We start from the raw sequence: 20,378 nt of genomic DNA, 5'->3' as shown, positions 1-20,378 counted from the left end.
TCATAAAATCATGTTTTTAAATAACAATTTTTAGTAGCTCTTTTTTTTCTCCATTTACATATGAACTGGCTGAAAGTCTGTATTCACAGATTACATTTAACTTTTCTATAATAAACATATAAAACAAAGAACCATTTAACTGCCTACATATACCATTCCTAGCATTGTATCTTCCACTTTGTGTTAAGCCTACAACAAAGAACAAGGAGTCCTTTTTCATTTTCAGTAGACAAAAAAGAAACATTTTCAGTTTATGTCAAGTCCACAATTATTTGAATGCTAAATTACAAAGTGAAGTGTATTACTAAATATAACAGACATCCTTGTATGGATATATGAACCATTGCTTAGTTTAACCAAAAAAAATCCATTTCAATGAAAGCCCAAAATATTAATAATTAAAAATCAATTCAAGGGCTGGAGAGATAGCACAGCAGGTAGGGCGTTTGCCCTGCATGCTGCCGACCCGGGTTCAATTCCTGGCATCCCATATGGTCCCGTGAGCATCGCCAGGAGTGATTCCTGAGTGCAGAGCCAGGAGTAACCCCTGTGCACAGTTGGGTGTGCCCCCCCCAAAAAAAAATATCAATTCAACTGACTATCTGGTCATAAAATATAGTAAGTAAAAAGAATTATCTGTGACAAGAAGGACAACTTATTTGCAGGAAGGAGGGAATTCATACAGTTCACCAATAGTAAATACTATTAACTATAAGAAATACCCGGTATGTACTCAAAACAGAGCAGCATAAGAGTTTAACAAGTAAAAAATTTTGGCACCTAAATCAGAAGAACATTTACTCAAGAATAAAACTGGATCCGTACTAAGCATACAAAACTTTCTAAACCAAGACCAAAAAAAAAAAAAGATCATGAATAAGTTTCTATAATCATTTGACTTACTTTCTAGACAAGGTTTCAATACAACTGAATGATTTAAAATCAAAAACATGAACCATTAAGAAATTTGGTACCAAAAGTTTAGTACAGACTCTGAAAATTAGTTGCATTCACTTTGAATAAAACTCTGATAATGTGGGGCTGGAGCGATAGCACAGCAGGAAGGGTGTTTGCCTTGCACTCGGCCAACCTGGGTTTGACTCCCAGAATCCCATATGTTCCCCCAGCACCGCCAGGAGTAATTACTGAGTGCAAAGTCAGGAGTAACCCCTGTGCAACGCCGGGTGTGACCCCCAAAATAAGAAAAAAAAAACTCTACAGATGGGTATATTTACCACTGTTTTTACTAAAAACCATTCATTACCAAGTGTGAAACAGCGCCAAATAAAATTTTGATTCCTTCCTAAATATATTGACAAAATTTTATATAAAACACATCACATTTTGATGCCAGTCAACAGTGATTTTTTTTCTTTTTAGGTCACACCTGGCATTACACAGGGGTTACTCCTGGCTCATGCACTCAGGAATTACTCCTGGCGGTGCTCGGAAACCATACGGAATGCTGGAGATTGAACCCGGGTTGTCAGCATGCAAGACAAACGCCCTACCCGCTGTGCTATCACTCCAGCCCCAACAGTGATTTTTTAAAATTTTTTGCAATAGTTCTTTTCTTCCTTTCCAAAATAACCAAATTTGCTCTTGCTCTGCTGTTTCTGTAGCTTCGTCTGCACTTAGCAGAACATGCTTCAGTGACTTACAAATCCCAGCCACCAAAACATAAGCCAAAGTTTGAGTTGAGAGGAGGGAGGAGGGGAGGGTGAGGGAATTAAGAAATTAAACGACATTTGGAATGGAATATGGTACTTATTATTCCAGACAGAGTCTCCAAATTGTAGGAAAGAAAAAATATAAACTTATTTTAAATGTAAGGAACTATTTTGTAATTATTAAAAGTTTTCCAATTTTACCTTCTGGCAAGAAAATGGCACAAACCACAAAAAGCATTCCACATGTTAACAGTGAATTCTTCAGGTAAAATAGTTTCATAAAATTCTCTGAGGAATTTTATTTTTTAAGGATTTACTCAAATTGCCAAGTTATCATATACTTAATTTAGAAACCAAAAGAGAGGAAAAAACTAATAAACTATGTTTGTAAATAAAGCCTAGATAGATAGATGATAATTGTGCTTAGGTCTGAGCCAAGTCTCTTTCTTGTCAACAGTTTTTAAAAGGATCCAAATTCCCTCTATTTTATGAATTTAAAGATGACCTTGAAAAGCTTTGTTAAAACTAAAATAAAGGAACCAGAGAGAGACTTCAGCGGGGAGGGCATTTGCCTTACACGCGCTCAGCTAAGGTTTGATCTCCAGCATCCCATGCGGTCCCCCAAGCAGCCAGAGAAGGATGCAGCGTCAGGAGCAACTCCTGAACATCACCAATGAGTGTGGTCCAAAAAAAAAAAAACAAAATGAAAGAAGGAAAAAAAGCTTTATCAAACAGGTAAATACAAACAGTAACAATTGGTTTTTGTTTTATTATGTTATCTTACCATTAAGCACCTTATAACATACCTTTGTAGAATGCCATTTTCCTGGGGTATTACACCATTGATAGCTGCCTGCAAACGCAAGAACAGAGAAGGCAATTTTAGGAAACAGAAAAATATTCTGGAGAGTAAAAGAGGGTAAAGAAAAATGCTGAAAAAGGAAATAAGTATATTTTTTAAATATTATTTAGACAAAATGTGGAATGTTCCTTTTAATAAGAAAAAGAACAGTCATTATTAAATGTTCTTTTACCTAACTACAATAAATTATAATTTGGAAAATTTTTAAATATGTACTGATATATACTAACCCTAAATCTTAAATCATAAAAAACTTAATTCAATAGCCCTTTTTCAAGTATGGGTCCCTGAGCACAGAGTCAAGTACAACCAAGTAAGGCCCCTTTTTCAAGTAAAACATTCAAAAAATCCAATAGTTAGAAATCTTATAACAAGTAAAAACAATACCTTACAATAATATTAATAATTTTCCTTACAGTGAGAAACAAAAAGAAAAAATATCAAACAGAAAATCGACAATGAGAAATTTTAAAAGTAGCAGCCCTTACCCCTCTGGCAAAGCCCATTGCTCTCTCTTGAATATGTACACCTTTCTTTTTCTCTGCCCTCACATTTCTCTAAGTAAATTCCTTTAAATAAAAATACTCTGCTTCACTCAATAAAAGTATATACAAATATATGCATATAATAAAGATATACCTTCAATATATAAATCACTGGTAGAACTTTACAAGAAAAAAAATCAATCCCACTCAAAAATGAGAAGAGAATAAAAACTTCCTCAAAGAAGTACAACTGGACAAAGGGATATAAAATGCTCTAAATCACTTATAGAGAAAAGCAAATCAGAACAATGAGATACTACCTCACACTACAGAGACTGGCACTCATCACAAAGAACAACAACCAGTGTTGGTGTGAATGTGGGGGTGAGGGAAAGGGCACCCCTATTCACTACTAGTCCAATCTTTTTGGATGATATATGGCCACTCCTAAAACAAACTAGGAAATGAGCTTCCATAAGACCTACCTATTCCACATCTAACAATATATGCTCCCAAGGGGGGAGAGGGGAGGACAACAAAGAAAAGAGGTATGCCCTTTCACGTTCATTGGCACCACTATTCACAATAGCCAAAAATCTGGAACAAACCCAAGGGCCAGGAACAGATGACTGGATAAAGAGACTAATGGTACATTTTACACAATGAAATACTCCTTGGCCTTAAGAAAAGATAGTAAAGTAAAAAAAAGTAAAGGCCCTCCCGCTGATCATCGATTTGCTCGAGCGGGCCCAGTAACGTCTCCATTGGAGACTTTGTTGTTACTGTGTCTGGCATATCCAATACTCTCGGTAGCTTGCCGGGCTCTCCGAGAGGGGCGGAGGAATCGAACTCGGGTCGGCCATGTTGGCTGCGTGCAAGGCAGACGCCCTACCCGCTGTGCTATCGCTCTACCCCATAAGAAAAGATAAAGTCATGCAATTTGCTGACACAGGGATGCATCTGAAGACTATCACGCTGAGTAAAGTGTGAAATGAGTTAGAGTGAGGACAGACACAGAATGCCCTCACTCATATGCGGGAGGTAAAGAATCATGTAGGGGGATAACTAAAACCCAAAGGCAAGAGAAATAAAGAGCAGGGAATGTGTCATGCATGCTATGCTATCAGTAACAGCATTGTAAACCACAGTGCCTAAAAGGGGGACAAAAGGAAAGAAAAAGTGCCTGTCATAGAGGCAAGGTAAGGAGCTGGAAGGAGACTGGGGATATTGGTGTAGGGAAGGGGATACTGGTGAAGGATTAGTGTTGGAATATTATAAGCCAGAAACTCAATCATACATAACTTTTAACTCTGCAATTCATAGTGTTTTTTTTTAATTTTTAACAAAAAGAAAAAAAAAAGAAACTTCAAAGGCATCTCAGGAGTTGAATTTATTCCTTTTGTTATAATCATTATTCTTAATGAAAGAAACATTTAGAAAGAAATAATATAGGAGTTCTTTGATAACTATACCACTAATGATAATATTGGGTTACAAAAGGAGGCAGGCACTGCCTGGGGAAGTTGCCTTTTTAAAAAAAAAACCCTGGCAACAGGTCTCTAAGGTAACAAGTCACCAATTACCAAATACACCGCTGATGATGTGGATGTTTTTAATCAAGTAGCTGGATAATGTGGGTATTTTTGAATAGGTAGCTGAACTTGTATGCTGAACTGTCGGCAGTTCACTTAACAGAAAATTATCTAAAGGAAAAAACACCTTTCCAAATTTTCCTTTGCATCATAATGACTTATTTATTTCCTCCCCTTCCCTATCCATATCCACATCAAAATGAAAAAGATTTTTAGAAAGCTAACATTTCAATATTTTATCAGCTGTCTGGAAATCAGTTACCTAAAGGAGTTTTTGTATTCTGTGAAACATTAACTTAAATATTTGCCAGAGGTGGGTCAAGTTTACAATGTTATATTATTGAATAGGAATAAAGCAGATTGTATGATTATTGATATAAATGTTTTGAATTGTAATGGTCCACTGGGGAAAAACAAAGAAATCCAGAGATTAAGACAGACAATGGATTAGGTCAGAGAGATAGCAGGCAGGGCACTCATGTGGCAGACCCAGGTTTGATTCCCGGCATCACACCTGGTGCCCTAAGCAGAGCCAGGAGCAAGCCCCAAACACTGCCAGGTGTGGCCCAAAAGCAAAAAAAAAGTAAAATAAAAACAGACTGGATACCAGAGAACCCTGACAACTCTGAGAATTCATAAGCCCTTGAATTAAAAACTAAGCCACAAATTCAATGGAAGCATTTTTCTGCCTAGTTCCAGGTCCATTATCCCTATTCTGCTGAAAGCAAAGTTTCCACAAATATCTCCTTTGCTAAAAGTTAGAAAATGTAAGAGAATATACCATAACTTTGGAAAAGAAACAGAAACACCAATATCTAGAAAACATTTGTGCAAATTCACTAAGAAACGCCAAGGTTTAGTGAACACTAAAGAACACTTTATTAAAATCCAAGGTTTAAATCTAGACTCATTTGTTGATTTGATGATCTCAGTAAATTCTTTATTCACAAAACCCCGTGGGCCCCAACTTTTTATTCTATATAATGAACTAAAGCTATAACAACAACAACAACAACAAAAATGAATCTTTGTTCATTAAAGGCACCAAGTTTTGTGTAAGAGATTTAGAAGACATGCTTGGTATGCTACATGTTCCCATTCACTGTAACTTTAATTGACTCCAAAATAATATTTACTCCTGGGCATCCATATTTACTTAAGTCTCAGCTGCCCTTATTCCTAGTACTCCAAGAACAGGGTCCCAACGAGAGACTAGATAGTCCCTGGGCAAGCTGTGAGCTACCCTGGCATCGAAATGGGCCAGGTCAAGCACCATAATACTTAACTATATAAATTAAGAGCACAGTCATGGACAAACTCTGTCATGACCCAAAAAGAAGTAACTGAATAAGGACCCTGCTGGGGTTAGGAAAGACTAACCTGGCCTGAGGACTGTGGTCTGGAATATATAGTGAGATATCCCCCAAGAAAAGCCAACCTCTAAGCTTAAAATGTCTCTTACTGTGTTGATACAAAATGACACTGCTAGAAATATTAATAAGTAAATATACTATGACTGTTTAAATGGATTACTAGCTGAGGAAAGGAGAAAGCAATACACTCTGTATGGAATCCCGCCCTTTTGCAGATCTCCTAGTAATCTGGAGTACTGAACCCTCAAATGAGATTTTTTTCCTTGAGTTAATCCCCTGAAGGAGTGGCTTTAACTCTGTTGTTATGATAATATTCAACTCCACCTTCATATTCCCAACCTTCATGATTTCTATATAACTATGCAGTAAGGGTTAAGAGGGGACTAGACTCTGGGAAAGAGATGCCGAAGATATTGAAGACTAGATGTTGGGGATGAGAAACTCGGGACTAGAAGGTGAAGACTAAATGCTGATATTGAGGACGAGATATTGAGGACGAGAGATATTGAGGACGAGAAAGTCGATGATGAGATGTTGAAGACAAGGAGGAGAACTGAGACTTTGGAGACTTTGAGACTAGAAGGAGAACCAGATGACAATGATTGAAAGTAGGCTATGTTAAGACGAGGATGAGGATATAACTAAGGAGAGGACTTTGAGGTCTACGAGGAGTCTAGGATGATAGAACTCTGATGACTTGGACTATAACCAAAACGAACCACTATGCTTGTACAGTAAAGGGAGAGATTGGACTACACTGAGGAGGAGAGAGAAATAAATCAACTACGGACCAGACAAACTCCTGTTTCTCTGTTCCCCAGGTCCCTCACCCATCATCCAGCCTGAAGAGGCGGCTGTCGGCCACCAAGTGAGTCTTATGCACGCGTGCCCATCTCATCCTTTTTAATTTGAAACTCTCCCTCTTGCCGCCCGCATTCGGGATGGCCCAGGCCATGGGCGGATAAAGGAGGAAGCAAGGACCAAGCCAATTGATGATCGGCTGCCATTTATTCCATTCTCTCCACACGCCTCTTTCAGTGTCCTGAGCCCCTTATTCTAGTCTCACACTGCCCCTCATTCCTGGCTCCTCCTGTCTCTCCCACTCATCTCTCTGTGCTCCCTCTCGCAGCGTTGCTCTCATCTCTCTGCGCACCTGCTCCTGAATTCTTCCCCTACAATCTTTTCCCTCTGTCCCCTCTGCGCTCATCTTCCTGCCCTGGTGTCTCTCAGGTTCTTTCCAACTCCCTGTATTGAAGGTAGTCACCACACCCAATCTGGCAGAAAAATCAACATACCAAAAGCCCTTCTTCCACTCAAGGGCAAAATGCCACTTAGAGGTATTTCTGCACTCCTTAGTCCAATAACTTAATTAACATCTTAATATTAGTTATTTTGTATGGACACAAAGAGATACACTGAGCTTATAGGGTGGCTCTCCTGGGGACATGTCGCCACAGACTCAGACTACAGTGCTCAGGCCGGATTAATCATTCCTAACCCTGGGAGGGCTGAATCTGGTTATTGCTTTTTGGATCATGACAGCATTTGTCCATGACCAAGCTCTTAACTTATAGTTATGGCACTTTGGCCAGGCCCATTTCAATGCCAGGGTAGCACATAGCTCACAGCTTGCCCTGAGTCAATCCAGTCCCTCACTGGGACCCTGCTTTGGGGGTACTAGAAAATATAAGGGCAACTGAGGCCTAGGTCAAGAGAACAGATGCACCAGAGGTAATATTACTGGAGTCAATTAACTCCCATGTTATAAAACCATAGCATTAACTGTGGTCTTGTGCCCATACAAAAAGGACATTGCTCTGAATTAACTATGCAAAGGACTTACGGTGAAGAGAAAAGCAATATTTACAAGTTAACAGAACACAAAGAAAGAAATTAAAAATAAACACAGAGGAATGGGAGCACTATGATGGGAGTAACCCAATAAACCTAAGGCTCCCTGTGGCAAGGTGGAAAGGACAAACCAATGTTGTCCTATACAAGAACTCCCTCACACATTTAGCAATCTCAATTCTATAGTCACACTCTCAGAGTCTGTTATCATTGGTCATGAATTAGTCCCTTACTATGTTTTCTTTATAGTCTGCATATAAGTGAGCAGATTCAGTATTTGTTGCTTCTCTAGCTCAGCATAACACCCGTCAGTTACAAGTTGCAGTGAACTGCAAAAGTTCATCCTTTTTAATAGCTGAATAGTTTTCCACTGTGTAAACAAACCACAACATCTTTATCCACTAATCTGTTCTTGAGTACTGAGTTGTTTCCAGACCTTGACTACTGTGACTTTAGATCGTGTTGCAGTCAACACAGAAGTGCAAATATGCTTTCAAATGAATGGCTTTTTGCTCTAGGAGCAGATGCCCAGACGTGAAATCACTGAGTCATAAAAGGAGCTCTATTTTTTCCTTTCGTAGGAGTCTCCGTAATCTTTCTGGGGAGACAAGCCACAGAATTCCCTGACAATGTGATAAAGAACACTTTTTCATAGGCCTATTGGCCATCATATGTCTTCCGTGAGGAAGTGTCTATTTAACTCTTATCCCAGTTACGAACGGGGTTGTTGATTTCTTTTGCTGTTAAGTTTTTTTAAGTGCTTTAGAAATCTTGGATATTATCCCTTTGTCAGATGCGAAGTAAGAGAATATTTTCTCCCACTCAGTAGAAGGTCTTTGCATTCCAATTGTAGTATATTATTTTTTCCTTTCCAGTTTCATGTAGTCTTGGTTTTTAAATGTTTACTCACATTTCCTTAGCCAACAGCATCTAATCACTGAAGATGTGAGCAGGCACCAGTAAGGTCTACATTGTGAGACTTCTTGTTACTGTTTTTGGCATATCGAATACACCATGGGGAGCTTGCCAGGCTCTGCCATGAGGGCGGGATATTCTCGGTAGCTTGCCGGGCTCTCCAAGAGGGGCAGAGGAATTGAACCTGGGTCAGCGGTGTGCAAGTCAAATGCCCTATCCGTTGTGCACTGAAGATGTGTATGGAAAAATTTTAACCATCATAATTGAGGTTTCTCATAAGATATCTTGGGCTATAGATAGTGTCTGATGGGGTTAGTCACCAGAAAGAACAAGTAATGATTAGAAGATTGGCATTTTCCATCCTTACTCCCTAAGTTAATAAGTGATCATGGAATCAGAAAGTATAGAGGTTAAGGCACTTGCCTTGCATGCAACTCACCCTGGTTCAATCCAGAGCACCACATATAATTCCCCAAGTACTACCAGGAATGACCCCTGAGCACAAAGCCAGGAAAAAGCTCTAACCACCTCTCTGCCCCCAAAGTAAATGATCATGCCTACATGATAGAGCCTGATAAAAATCCAACCCAGAGTTTCAATATAAACCAACTGTGGTTATGGGGAGCTTGCCAGGCTCTGCCATGAGGGCGGGACACTCTCAGTAGCTTGCTGGGCTCCCCGAGAGGCGCAGAGGAATTAAACCAGGTTGGCCGCGTGCAAGGCTAGCTGCGACATCTGTCACCCCACTGATCACCAGGGTTGATTTGGCTGATCTGGCTAGCTAGGCAGATGTCCCCTTCCTCCCTTACCACTCCATGTGCATCCCTCCTGAAGCTACATACTCGATCAAAGAGGACGGCCTTCCCCAAATAGACACAGACCAGTCCGCAATTGAGGGTATACGAGTAGCTGCCCTCCCCTGCTAATAAACTCTAGTTTAATATTTTTCAGGGAAATAAAACAGAAAAGAGAACAATTTTAGAAATGTAACCGTTTCTTTCCACAGTCTGTTTTTAGTCAAACACACACACACCAAAAAATGTTCACAGAACCCTTCCAAGTAGCTATCAAAAGAGCCCAACAGGGAGAATCAAGATTGTACAGACCAGATTAAAGACAAAGGAATACGAGAGAGATCATAAGACTAAAGGTGCCAGCAATATTCACCCTTCTTAAATAAATATCTACTGAAGGAAAACAAATAGAGAGAGAGAGAGAGAGAAAGAGAGAGAACCACATAGCTGAGATCTAGAAGAACTGACAGCCAAGATCTCATTTACTAAATCATAATGCAATAAATTAATTTACGGATTCACTAGGATCTCACCATTCTACAAAGAAGTAATCATTGATGTCAAGAGAGGGGTTCGGCAGGGTGATACCATTTCACCGAAACTCTTCAGTGCCACCCTCGAGATCATGCGACGACTGGAATGGGAAAGAATGGGAGTGAAGATAGATGGTCGGCAACTACACCACCTCCACTTTGCTGATGACATTGTTTTAATAACACCAAACATTAGCCAAGCAGCACAAATGCTGGCCGACTTCGACCATGAGTGTGGAAAGGCCGGACTACAGCTGAATCTTACGAAGACAATGTTTATGAGAAAAAGCCTCGTTCCTGACGCCCCATTCGCTCTCAACAGAACGACCATCTCTGAATGCAACAGTTATGTGTTCTAGGTCGAGAAATCAACATGGCAAATGACCTGGCACCCGAGCTGCGCAGGAGGAAGAGAGCGGCTTGGAATGCCTTCAAGAGCGTCGAAGAAATAGCTAAGAGGACGAAGAACCTCCGGCTCCGGGCACATCTCTTTGATTCCACTGTTCTTCCTGCATTAACATACACCTCAGAGACCTGGGCCCTAAGCAAACAGGATGAGAACACTGTTCGGGTCTCCCAAAGAAGAATTGAAAGAGCTATGCTTGGAATATCACGTTTCACTCAAATGACAGAAAGAATCTGGAGTTCCGACCCCCATTGATGATCAAGAATCAGGGACACTGTCTCATTTGCAAAGGCATCAAAAATCAGATGGGCTGGTCACGTAATGAGATTTAGAGACGACCGCTGGACTAGAGCTGTTACTGACTGGATTCCACGGGATGTCAAAAGACCGCGTGGCTGCCCACCTACCAGATGGTCAGACTTCTTCATCAAGACCATAAATGATCGGTTTGAGGCTCTTCATGTTCCTAGAACGAGCAGACGCCATTGGGCTACACTAGCACGTGACAGGGACAAATGGAGACATTACTGGCGACCACTCGAGCAAATCGATGATTAACGGGAAGTCAAGTGATCAAGTGAATGCAATAAAAAAATTTTTGAAGGGAAAAACTTGCTTCCCTTCTACAGGTTCTTTCCCCACTCCCACCCCCACTTAACCAACGTAGACTTTAGTCAGCATCACATGAAGGCCAACTTAACCTATCACATTTCTGCCCACCCAAAACAACTGCCAAATGCTCTATTTAATGTGCGAAGAGAAAAGGTAGGACTAAAATCTGCCTTTTACAGATTCAATTTGCAATCTAAAACCTGAAATATCTGAAGGATAGCCGTGACATATTCGATATGCCAAACACAGTAACAATAAGTCTCACAATGGAGACATTACTGGGCCTGCTCAAGCAAATCGATGAACAAGGGGAGGATAGTGACAGGGACAGAAGTTTGAAAGATTATGAAGGTAATATACCCCAAAATTCCAGGTAAAACTTCTAGATTGTTGAACAAAGCCAATAAGCCAGATCTGCTTTATATCATAAGCAACAACATAAGGAAACCACTACCTGTATTTTTTACTAGTAGTTCTAAATACAAATGCCTCCATCTTTAGGTCAATGTATATTTAAACTCAACTAGTTCAGGAAAGTAAACTGCAAATACTTTGTGAAACAAATTGTGTAGGTTATGGATAACAAATGTACAGCCCCAAAATCTAGAGAAACCAGGATAAATAAGAATAGGAGGAAGGAAGGGAGGAAAGAATGGAGGGAAGAAAAAGGAAAGTAAAAAATAAATAGTCTCTTGAGACCAGAGTGATAGCATAGCGGGTAGGGCATTTGCCTTGCATGTGGCCGACCCTGGTTCGATCCCTGGCATTCCATATGGTCCCCTGAGCACTGCCAGGAGTAATCCCTGAGTGCAAAGCCAGGAATAACCCCTGAGCATTGCTGGGTGTGACTCAAAAAGGGAAAAATATATAAATAATTAAATAGTCTGGATCTCAATTCAAGTGACAATTCTCTTCTTACTACTGGTAGAGTCAAATTCCCTGTAATTAACTCCTTCCCTAATTCATTGGCAAATTCTCATTGCTAAATTGTTAAAATATATCCAAAATTTGGTCACATTTTACTCCTTCCACTCTAGTCTGAGTATCCATCTTCTTTCTTCACTCCAATAGTCTCCAAACTGATTTCCCTGCTTTATCCTTGTTCACCTTTATTGTATTTTTATCACAGTGGCCATAGAAAACCTTCAAAATCTAAGCTGAAGACTATGATCAAAATCTTCACTGACTTTTGCTTTGAAATGAAAGATAAAATCCATAAGATGTTTCATTCTTTCCCACTCATAATTGTACTGGAGCTTCACTCTCTCTCCTTTCCAGAGCCATACTTGTCTCCTTAATGTTCCTGGAAAATGCTAGACCCAATTTTCAGATGAGAGTCTTGTGTTACTCATTCCCTTGCTTAAAATGTTTCTGCCTCGGGCTGGAATGATAGCATGGCTGGTAGGGCATTTGCCTTGCACTCAGTCAATCCAGGTTTGATTCCCAGCATCCCATATGGTCCCGAGCACCGCCATGAGTAATTCCTGAGTGCAGAGCCAGGAGTAATCCCTAAGCATTGCTGGGTGTGACTCAAAAACAAACAAACAAACAAATAAAAATGTTCCTGCCTCCCCTGATACATAGCTGACTACTCACTAATTCCTTTCCTCAAATCTTCATTCAATTGATACCGGCCATCTTTTCTTTAAAAAAAATTCTTTTCAGACCTCCAAAATATATTTTCCTCCTCCTTTTAGTATTTTCCCCTTATTTCCACTGACACAAACTGAACAATTTTACTTATTTATATCCTTTATTATTTGTCTTCCATTATGAAAATATAAGCTCCAGAACAGCAGGGACTCATTTTTTTGGTTTACTGCTATTTTCCCAGCACTAAGAAGAAAGCTTTGCATACATATGGTACATGTCTAAAAAATTTATTCTGGTGAATTTCTAAATGAAAGTGTTAAATGTAATTAATAAATCAGTCCTCATTAATAGATGTCTTTTGGAATGTTAAGAGAGAATTAACAGGAAAAGAAATCATCTGTCATGTGCTATATTTGATATATATATAGATCACTATATATGAATTATATTTCATCTGTCTCCTTTTATCCTTATTCTGTGAAATATGATGAAGATACGGAGAATGACGCTGTGTAGAATTAACCCATGCACTCAAGATCGTAATATAGCATTCAAAGTTAAACCTGACTCAAAACTTCTATAATTTTAAACACAATGCAATTGAAAATGGGTATTTGTCAAAAAAAATAAATAAATAACAAAGAAAAGGGTTAACTTTCAGTTCCAGACCTACAAACTATAAAACTCTGTAATAATACTAGCAATACTATAGTTTATTATAGCTTTTTGGGTGAGAAACTATTTTAGAAACAGAAAACAACGAACTTATACTTCTGTTTGGGAGGACAATGTTAAGGTGTTTGCAGGAAAAGGAGGTCAGAAGACACAAGGGAGTTTAACTATTAACTCCAATAAGGTTATTCCTAGAACTCTCTAAACTGATGGAACTCCTGAGCCTATAGAACACCAACTAGACACAAACTATCCAAAGTATTGAATAATAGCAATAGTCTACCTCTGCACTGAATATTGTGTTCTCACTAGAACCATATGTTTTTCAATGACATGAAAATGGCCAGTGTGATTATTAATTTAATCATTTAATTTGAAGTCAAATACCTATATGGGGTTACATAGAGAAATAGAAATAAAATTAGAACAGTTCTAAACTTACCATTCCACTTCAGTTATTTCCTTCACCCACTCTCACTATCTCCCTAATTTAGATGATGGTGCTGATAAAAAAGTAAGTTTATTTTCCCCAAACTGACTAAAAGAGGAAATTACCCTATAGCTGAGTCTTCAGTGTTTTTATTCTTAAAGGAAAAAATACTTAGAAAATACAGACATAAAATGCGTCAGAAAATACTATTTTTCACATGGAGAATAGGTTATCTGACAAAACAATTTAAATGAATGTTACAAGCTTCCAATTTTGTCCTAGTTCACATGGACAACTACAGGTTTCTAGAAATTTTCCCCCATTTCCAGGTTGTCCAACTGTTTGCATACAAATGTTTATGATAATTTTGCATGATCCTTTGTATTTCTGCAGGATCAATTGTAACTTCACCTTTTTCATTTCAGATTCCTTTTATCAGAGTCTTCTTTTATCCATTTGGGAACCTATCAATGGGGTTATCTTTTTTTTTAATTTTTATTAGTGAAACACCATGAGGTACAGTTGTAGACTTACAAATTTTTGTGCTTGGGTTTCAGTTATACAATGATCAAGAACCCATCCCTCCACCAGTGCCCATTTTCCACCACCACCACAGTATCCCTCCCACCCCCTATCCTCCCCGTCCCACCCTATCTGAGCTGCCTTTTCCCCTAGCATGTGTGGCTGGCCTCCGAGCCATGGAGTAAACCTCCTGGTACTTATCTCAGCTATTCTTGGGTATTAGTCTCCTATTTTGTTACTTTATGTTCCCCATGTGAATGTAATTTTTCTCTGTCTGTCCCTCTCTTTCTGACTCATTTCACTTAACATGATACTTTTCATGTAGTACCACTTGTATGTAAATTTCATGACTTCATCTTTTCCAACTGCTTCATAGTACTCCATTGTTAGATGTACCAGTTTCTTTAACCAGTCATCTGTTCTTGGACACTCAGTTTTTTTTTTCCCAGAATCGTCCATACTGTTTTCCAAAAGGGTTGAACCAGTCGGCATTCCTACCAGCAGTGAAGGAGGGTCCCTTTCTTGCCACATCCACGCCAGCACCAGTTGCTTTTGTTCTTTTGGATGTGGGCCAGTCTCTGTGCTGTGAGATGATATCTCACTGTGATTTTGATCTGCATCTCTCTGTTTAATGATGTAGAGCATTTTCTCATGTTCCTTTTTGCCATTCAAATTTCTTCTTTGAGAAAGTTTCTGTTCATTTCGTCACCCCATTTTTAGATGGGGTTGGATGTTTTCTTTTTGTGGAGTTCAACCAGTAATTTGTATATCCTTGATATCAACCCCTTGTTGGATGTGTATTCAGCGAATATCCTTTCCCATTTTGTAGACTGTCTTTGTACTTTGGTCACTATTTCTTTTGAGGTACAGAAGCTTCTTAGTTTAAGATAGTCCCATTTGTCTTTCTCTGTTTTCACTTGCTCGGCCAGTGGTGTGACATCTCTGAAGACACCATTAGCTTCAATGATCATGGAGGGTTTTGCCAACTTCTTCTTCAATGTACCTTATAAATTCCGGTCTGATGTTGAGGTATTTAATCCATTTTGATCTTACTTTTGTACATGGTGTTAGGCAGAGATCTGAGCCCATTTTTTTTGCATGTTGCCAACCAGTTTTGCCAGCCCAATTTGTGAATGAGGCTTTCCTTACTCCACTTCACATTTCTTGCTTCTTTATCAAAGATTAGATGATCATATGTTTGAGGGGAGATGTCAGTATATTCAACCCTGTTCCATTGGTCTGCAGCTCTGCCTTTGTTCCAGTACCATACTGCTTTAATCATTACTGTTTTGTAGTAGAGTTTGAAGTTAGGGTGGTTGATTCCTCCCATTTTCTTTTTCCCAAGAATTGCTTTAGCTATTCATGGGTGCTATTTGTTCCATATGAATTTCAGAAGTGTTTGCTCCATTTCTTTGAAGAATGTCATGGGTATCGTTATGGAGATCGCATTGAATCTGTACAATGCTTTGGGAAGTATTGCCATTTCGACAATGTTAATTCTCCCGATCCATGTGCAGGGACTATCTTTCCATTTCCTCATGTCCCCTTTTATTTCCTGAAGTAGCGTTTTGTAGTTTTCTTTGTACAGGTCCTTTACGTCCTTAGTTAAGCTAATTTCTAGGTAGTTGATCTTCTGGGGCACAATTGTGAACAGGATTGTTTTTTTCATGTCACTTTCTTCTCTCACACTATTTGCGTATAGGAAAGCCATGGACTTTTGAGTATTGTTTTTATAGCCTGCAACTTTACTGTACAAGTCTATTGTTTCTAGGAGTTTCTTGGTAGAGGTTTCAGGTTTCTCTTAGTATCATATCATCTGCAAATAGTGAGAGCTTGATTTCTTCCTTACCTACCTGAATGTCCTTAATATCTTTTTCTTGCCTAACGACTAGTGCAAGTACTTCCAGTACTATACTGAACAGCAGTGGAGAGAGTGGGCATCCTTGTCTCGTCCCCGATCTTAGGGGGAAGGCTCTTAGTTTGTCCCCATTGAGGATGATGCTTGCTGTAGGCCTGTGGTAGATGGCTTTAACTATATTGAGGTAAGTCCCCTCCATACCCATTTTGGCAAGGGTTTTCATCAGAAACGGGAGCTGGATTTTGTCAAATGCTTTTTCTGCATCTATTGTTATGATCATATGGTTTATCTTTTCTTTTGTTGAGATGATGGATTATGTTGATCAATTTCCGAATGTTAAACAATCCTTGCATCCCTGGGATGAATCCTACTTGTTCATGGTGTATGATCTTTTTGATGAGTGGTTGGATTCTATTTGTAATAGTCTGTTGAGAATCTTTGCGTCTGTGTTCATCAAGGATATCGGCCTGTAATTCTCTTTCTTCATGGTATCTCTGTCTGCTTTTGGTATCAGGGTTATATCTGCTTCATAAAAACTGTTCGGAAGTGTTTTTGATATTTCAATTTCGTGAAAAGCTTAAAGAGGATTGAAAGTAAGTCCTCCTTAAACATTTGGAAGAATTCACTAGTGAATCCATCTGGGCCAGGACCTTTGTGCTTGGGGAGATTTTTTATTACCATTTCAATTTCCTTGATGGTGATAGGTCTGTTCAGGTATTCCAGGTCTTCTTGGTTCAGCCTTGGGAGTCTATAGGAATCTAGAAATTTATCCATTTCCTCAAGGTTTTCATGTTCCGTGGCATAAAGTTTCTCAAAGTACTTCCTGAGGATCCTTTGAATTTCTGTAGTTTCTGTTGTAATGACCCCCTTTTCATTTCTGATTCGGTTTATTAGGGTTTTCTCTCTTCCTTTCTTTGTGAGTTTTGCTAGAGGCTTATCAGTCTTTATTTTCTTGAAGAAACAGCTCTTGGTTTCACTGATCTTTCAGATTGTTTGCTGGGTTTCCATCTCGTTAATCTCTGCTCTGATTTATATTATTTCTTTCCTCCCGTTCAGGTTGGGCTCCTTTTGTTGGTCCTTCTCCAAGCTCTTAAACTGTGAGGTTAGGTTACTTATGTGGGCTCGCTCCTCCTTCCTGAGGAATGCTTGTAGAGCTATAAACTTTCCTCTAACACAGCTTTTGCTGTGTCCCATAAGTTTTGGTAACTCATGTCCTCATTTTCATTCATTTCCAGGAATCTTTTGATTTCCTTTCTAAGCCACTCGTTGACCAATAGTGAACTGTTTAACTTCCAGGTGTTTGATCTAATTTTCTGTTTTTGTGTGTGATTTACTTCTAATTTCAGCGCATTGTGGTCTGAGAAAATTGTTGATACAATCTCTATCTTCTTAATTTTATGGAGGTATGTTCTGTGGCTCAGCATGTGTTCTATCTTGAAGAATGTTCCATGTACGCTTTAGAAGAATGTGTATTCAGCTTTTTGAGGATGAAGTGTCCTGTATATATCTACTAAGTCCCTTTCTTCCATTTTTCCCTCAGATGAATTATGTCCTTGCTAAGCTTGAGTCTGGTTGATCTATCAAGAGGTGATAAAGCGGTGTTGAAGTCTCCCACTAGTATTGTGTTGCTATCAATGTCTTTCTCCAAGTCTATGAGTAGTTGTTTTAAGGACTTTGCTGGTCCTCATTAGGTGCTAAATATAAAAATACTATATAAATACTAAATATACATTTAGTATTGTAAGTTCTTCCTGTTATACAGATCCCTTGATCAATAAGAAATGGCCTTCACTGTCTCTTGTGAACTTCTTCACTCTGAAATCAATGTGGTCTGATACTAGGATGGCTACCCCAGATTTTTTATGGGAGTTGTTTGCCTGTAGGATTGTTTTCCAGCCTTTGACTCTGAGCCTGTGTTTGCTTTGACTATTGAGATGTGTTTCTTGCAGGCAGCAGAATGTTGGGTTCAATTTTCTAATCCATCCTGCCACTCTGTGTCTTTTAATTGGTGCGTTTAGCCCATTGATGTTGAGAGAGATTATTGTTATGGGGTTTTGTCCCATTTTTCTGTTGAAATTTGGTGTATTTGAGGGGCCTGTCTTGTCGTAAAGTAGCCCATTTAGTTGTTCTTGTAACCATGGTTTTGAGTCTATGAAGTTCCTGAGCTGTTATTTGTCTGTGAAACTGTGTGTTGTCCCTTTTGTTATGAATGAGAGTCTCGCTGGGTAAAGTATTTTTGGTGAGGCATTATTTCATTTAGTTTTTTCACTATATTCCACCACTGTTTTCAGGCCATGAGGGTTTCATCAGACAAATCAGCTGTGAATCTTAAGGATGCTCCTTTATAGGAAATTTCTTTCTTTGATCTTGCTGCTTTCAGAATTTTGTCTCGATCTAAGGTTTTGGTCAGTTTGATCAGGATGTGTCTTGGGGTATTTTTATTCGAATTTCTTCTTCTTCTTACACATCACACTATCTCTGACCCCCCCCCCTTGCCCCCCACTCACGCACACACAGTATTTCCTTTTAGGAAAAAACACACTTTAAATACTTTTAATACTATTCAGATTTTCCTTTAAAATTTTTTTAAATTCTTCTCTCCTCATTATTACTAAACTGTTGTATTTCTAGGATTTAGCTTCTTCACATAAAATTTAAAATGTATTAACAATTATTAATATACTCATTTAAAATTTCATACGTAATATTTGAAAAATGTTATCAATTTATTTACAATTTTGTGAAATTTCAGTAGTTTAGCATTATTCATAAGTAAAGTAAAAGTAAAGTAAAGGCCCTCCCGTTGATCGTCGATTTGCTCGAGCAGGCCCAGTAACGTCTCCATTGGAGACTTTGTTGTTACTGTGTCTGGCATATCGAATACTCTCGGTAGCTTGCCGGGCTCTCCGAGAGGGGCGGAGGAATCGAACTCGGGTCGGCCATGTTGGCTGGAGAGATAGCACAGCGGGTAGGGCGTTTGCCTTACAAACTTGTATCTCTCCTGGCCTAAATCTATCTTATTCAAATGGTTTAATGTTATGCACCAAACCACTTTTACAGGTTGACTAGAATAAGAAAAATACCATTCTAGGGGCTGGACTGACAGTACAATAGGTAGGGCATTTGCCTTGCACATGGCCAACCCAGGGGGGGCCCAGGAATAATTCCTGAGTGCAGGGCCAGGAGTAACCCCTGAGCACCTGCAAGTGTGGCTTCCAAAAACAAACAAGAAAAAAAATACCATTCCAAAATTGTTTAAGTTTTCATTAGTGTTCCTATCTGTTCATACTGTTCCCAATCTCAGGCTCCAAAGAGGTTTGCATGCAGGACTTCGGAAAGCCACAGGACATGGAGGTCAGGGTCCACATTGGCCAAATCATTATATCCACTGGCACCAAAATGCAGAACAAGGAACATGTGATTGAAGCTCTGGGTCAGGCCAAGTTCAAGTTTCCTGGCTGCCACAAGATCCACATCTCCCAGAACATTGTCCCCAGAGTATAAGGAGGAGAAGGAAAGAAAGAGTGGAGGAAAGAGGAAAAAGAGAGATGAGAAGCAACAGGGGCCAGATCAGGGAATTAAGGTACAAAGGTGAAATTAAGGAATGATAGTGCCAAATAGTCAAACAACAGAGTCAATAACACTAAAATCAAGAGATCTAAACTTTAACAACTGAACTTAGAAAGGTGTCTGTCAAGAGGGCAGACTGGAGAAGTTGGGGCAGATGTGGGAGGAAATCTGGGAACACTGGTGGAGGGAAGCTGACACTGGTGGTGGGATAAGTTCTGCAATACTGTATATCTAAACATAACTATGAATAACTTTGTAAATCACTGTGGTTTAATTAAAAAAAAAAATTCCTTCCCAATTTCCTCTTAAAGCCTACCAAAACATGATCTTCCCTTTGTCTCTTTCTATCTCCTGTAACTTACAATTTGGTTCTGAATTGCAATTCCTCTGCAATTTCCAAATAGTAACTTTCTTTGTGGGTAAAATAATTGGCCATTTTGCACCAGGTATCATTTCACTGTCCTCAAGGGCCAATCAATCAAGAGATGATGAATCCAGAAAGCTCTTTCCAGGCAAAAAGCTGATAGGCTGAAAGATGAACTCACCATCCTCTTTGACAGTAATCATCTTGACAACATGATCACAGTAGCATTTATGGAAAAACAGAATAAGGATTTAGAGAAAGGGTGAGCTGCAGACT

General features: G+C 39.2%; 1 protein-coding gene across 1 annotated transcript in view; it reads right to left on the bottom strand.

Moving 5' to 3' along the window:
* The window catches only part of FAF1 (Fas associated factor 1), a 431,446-nt gene that overhangs the window by 327,886 nt on the left and 83,182 nt on the right, over positions 1-20,378 (bottom strand). Inside the window, exon 3 of the mRNA XM_056122297.1 lies at positions 2,477-2,523. Within this exon, the coding sequence (XP_055978272.1) occupies positions 2,477-2,523 (47 nt within the window). The remainder of the gene's footprint in view (positions 1-2,476; positions 2,524-20,378) is intronic.

Source organism: Sorex fumeus, unplaced genomic scaffold (assembly GCF_029834395.1).
Source record: "Sorex fumeus unplaced genomic scaffold, SorFum_2.1 ptg000045l, whole genome shotgun sequence".
Taxonomy (NCBI): Eukaryota; Metazoa; Chordata; class Mammalia; order Eulipotyphla; family Soricidae; genus Sorex; species Sorex fumeus.
This window is presented reverse-complemented; position numbering and strand designations above follow the sequence as displayed.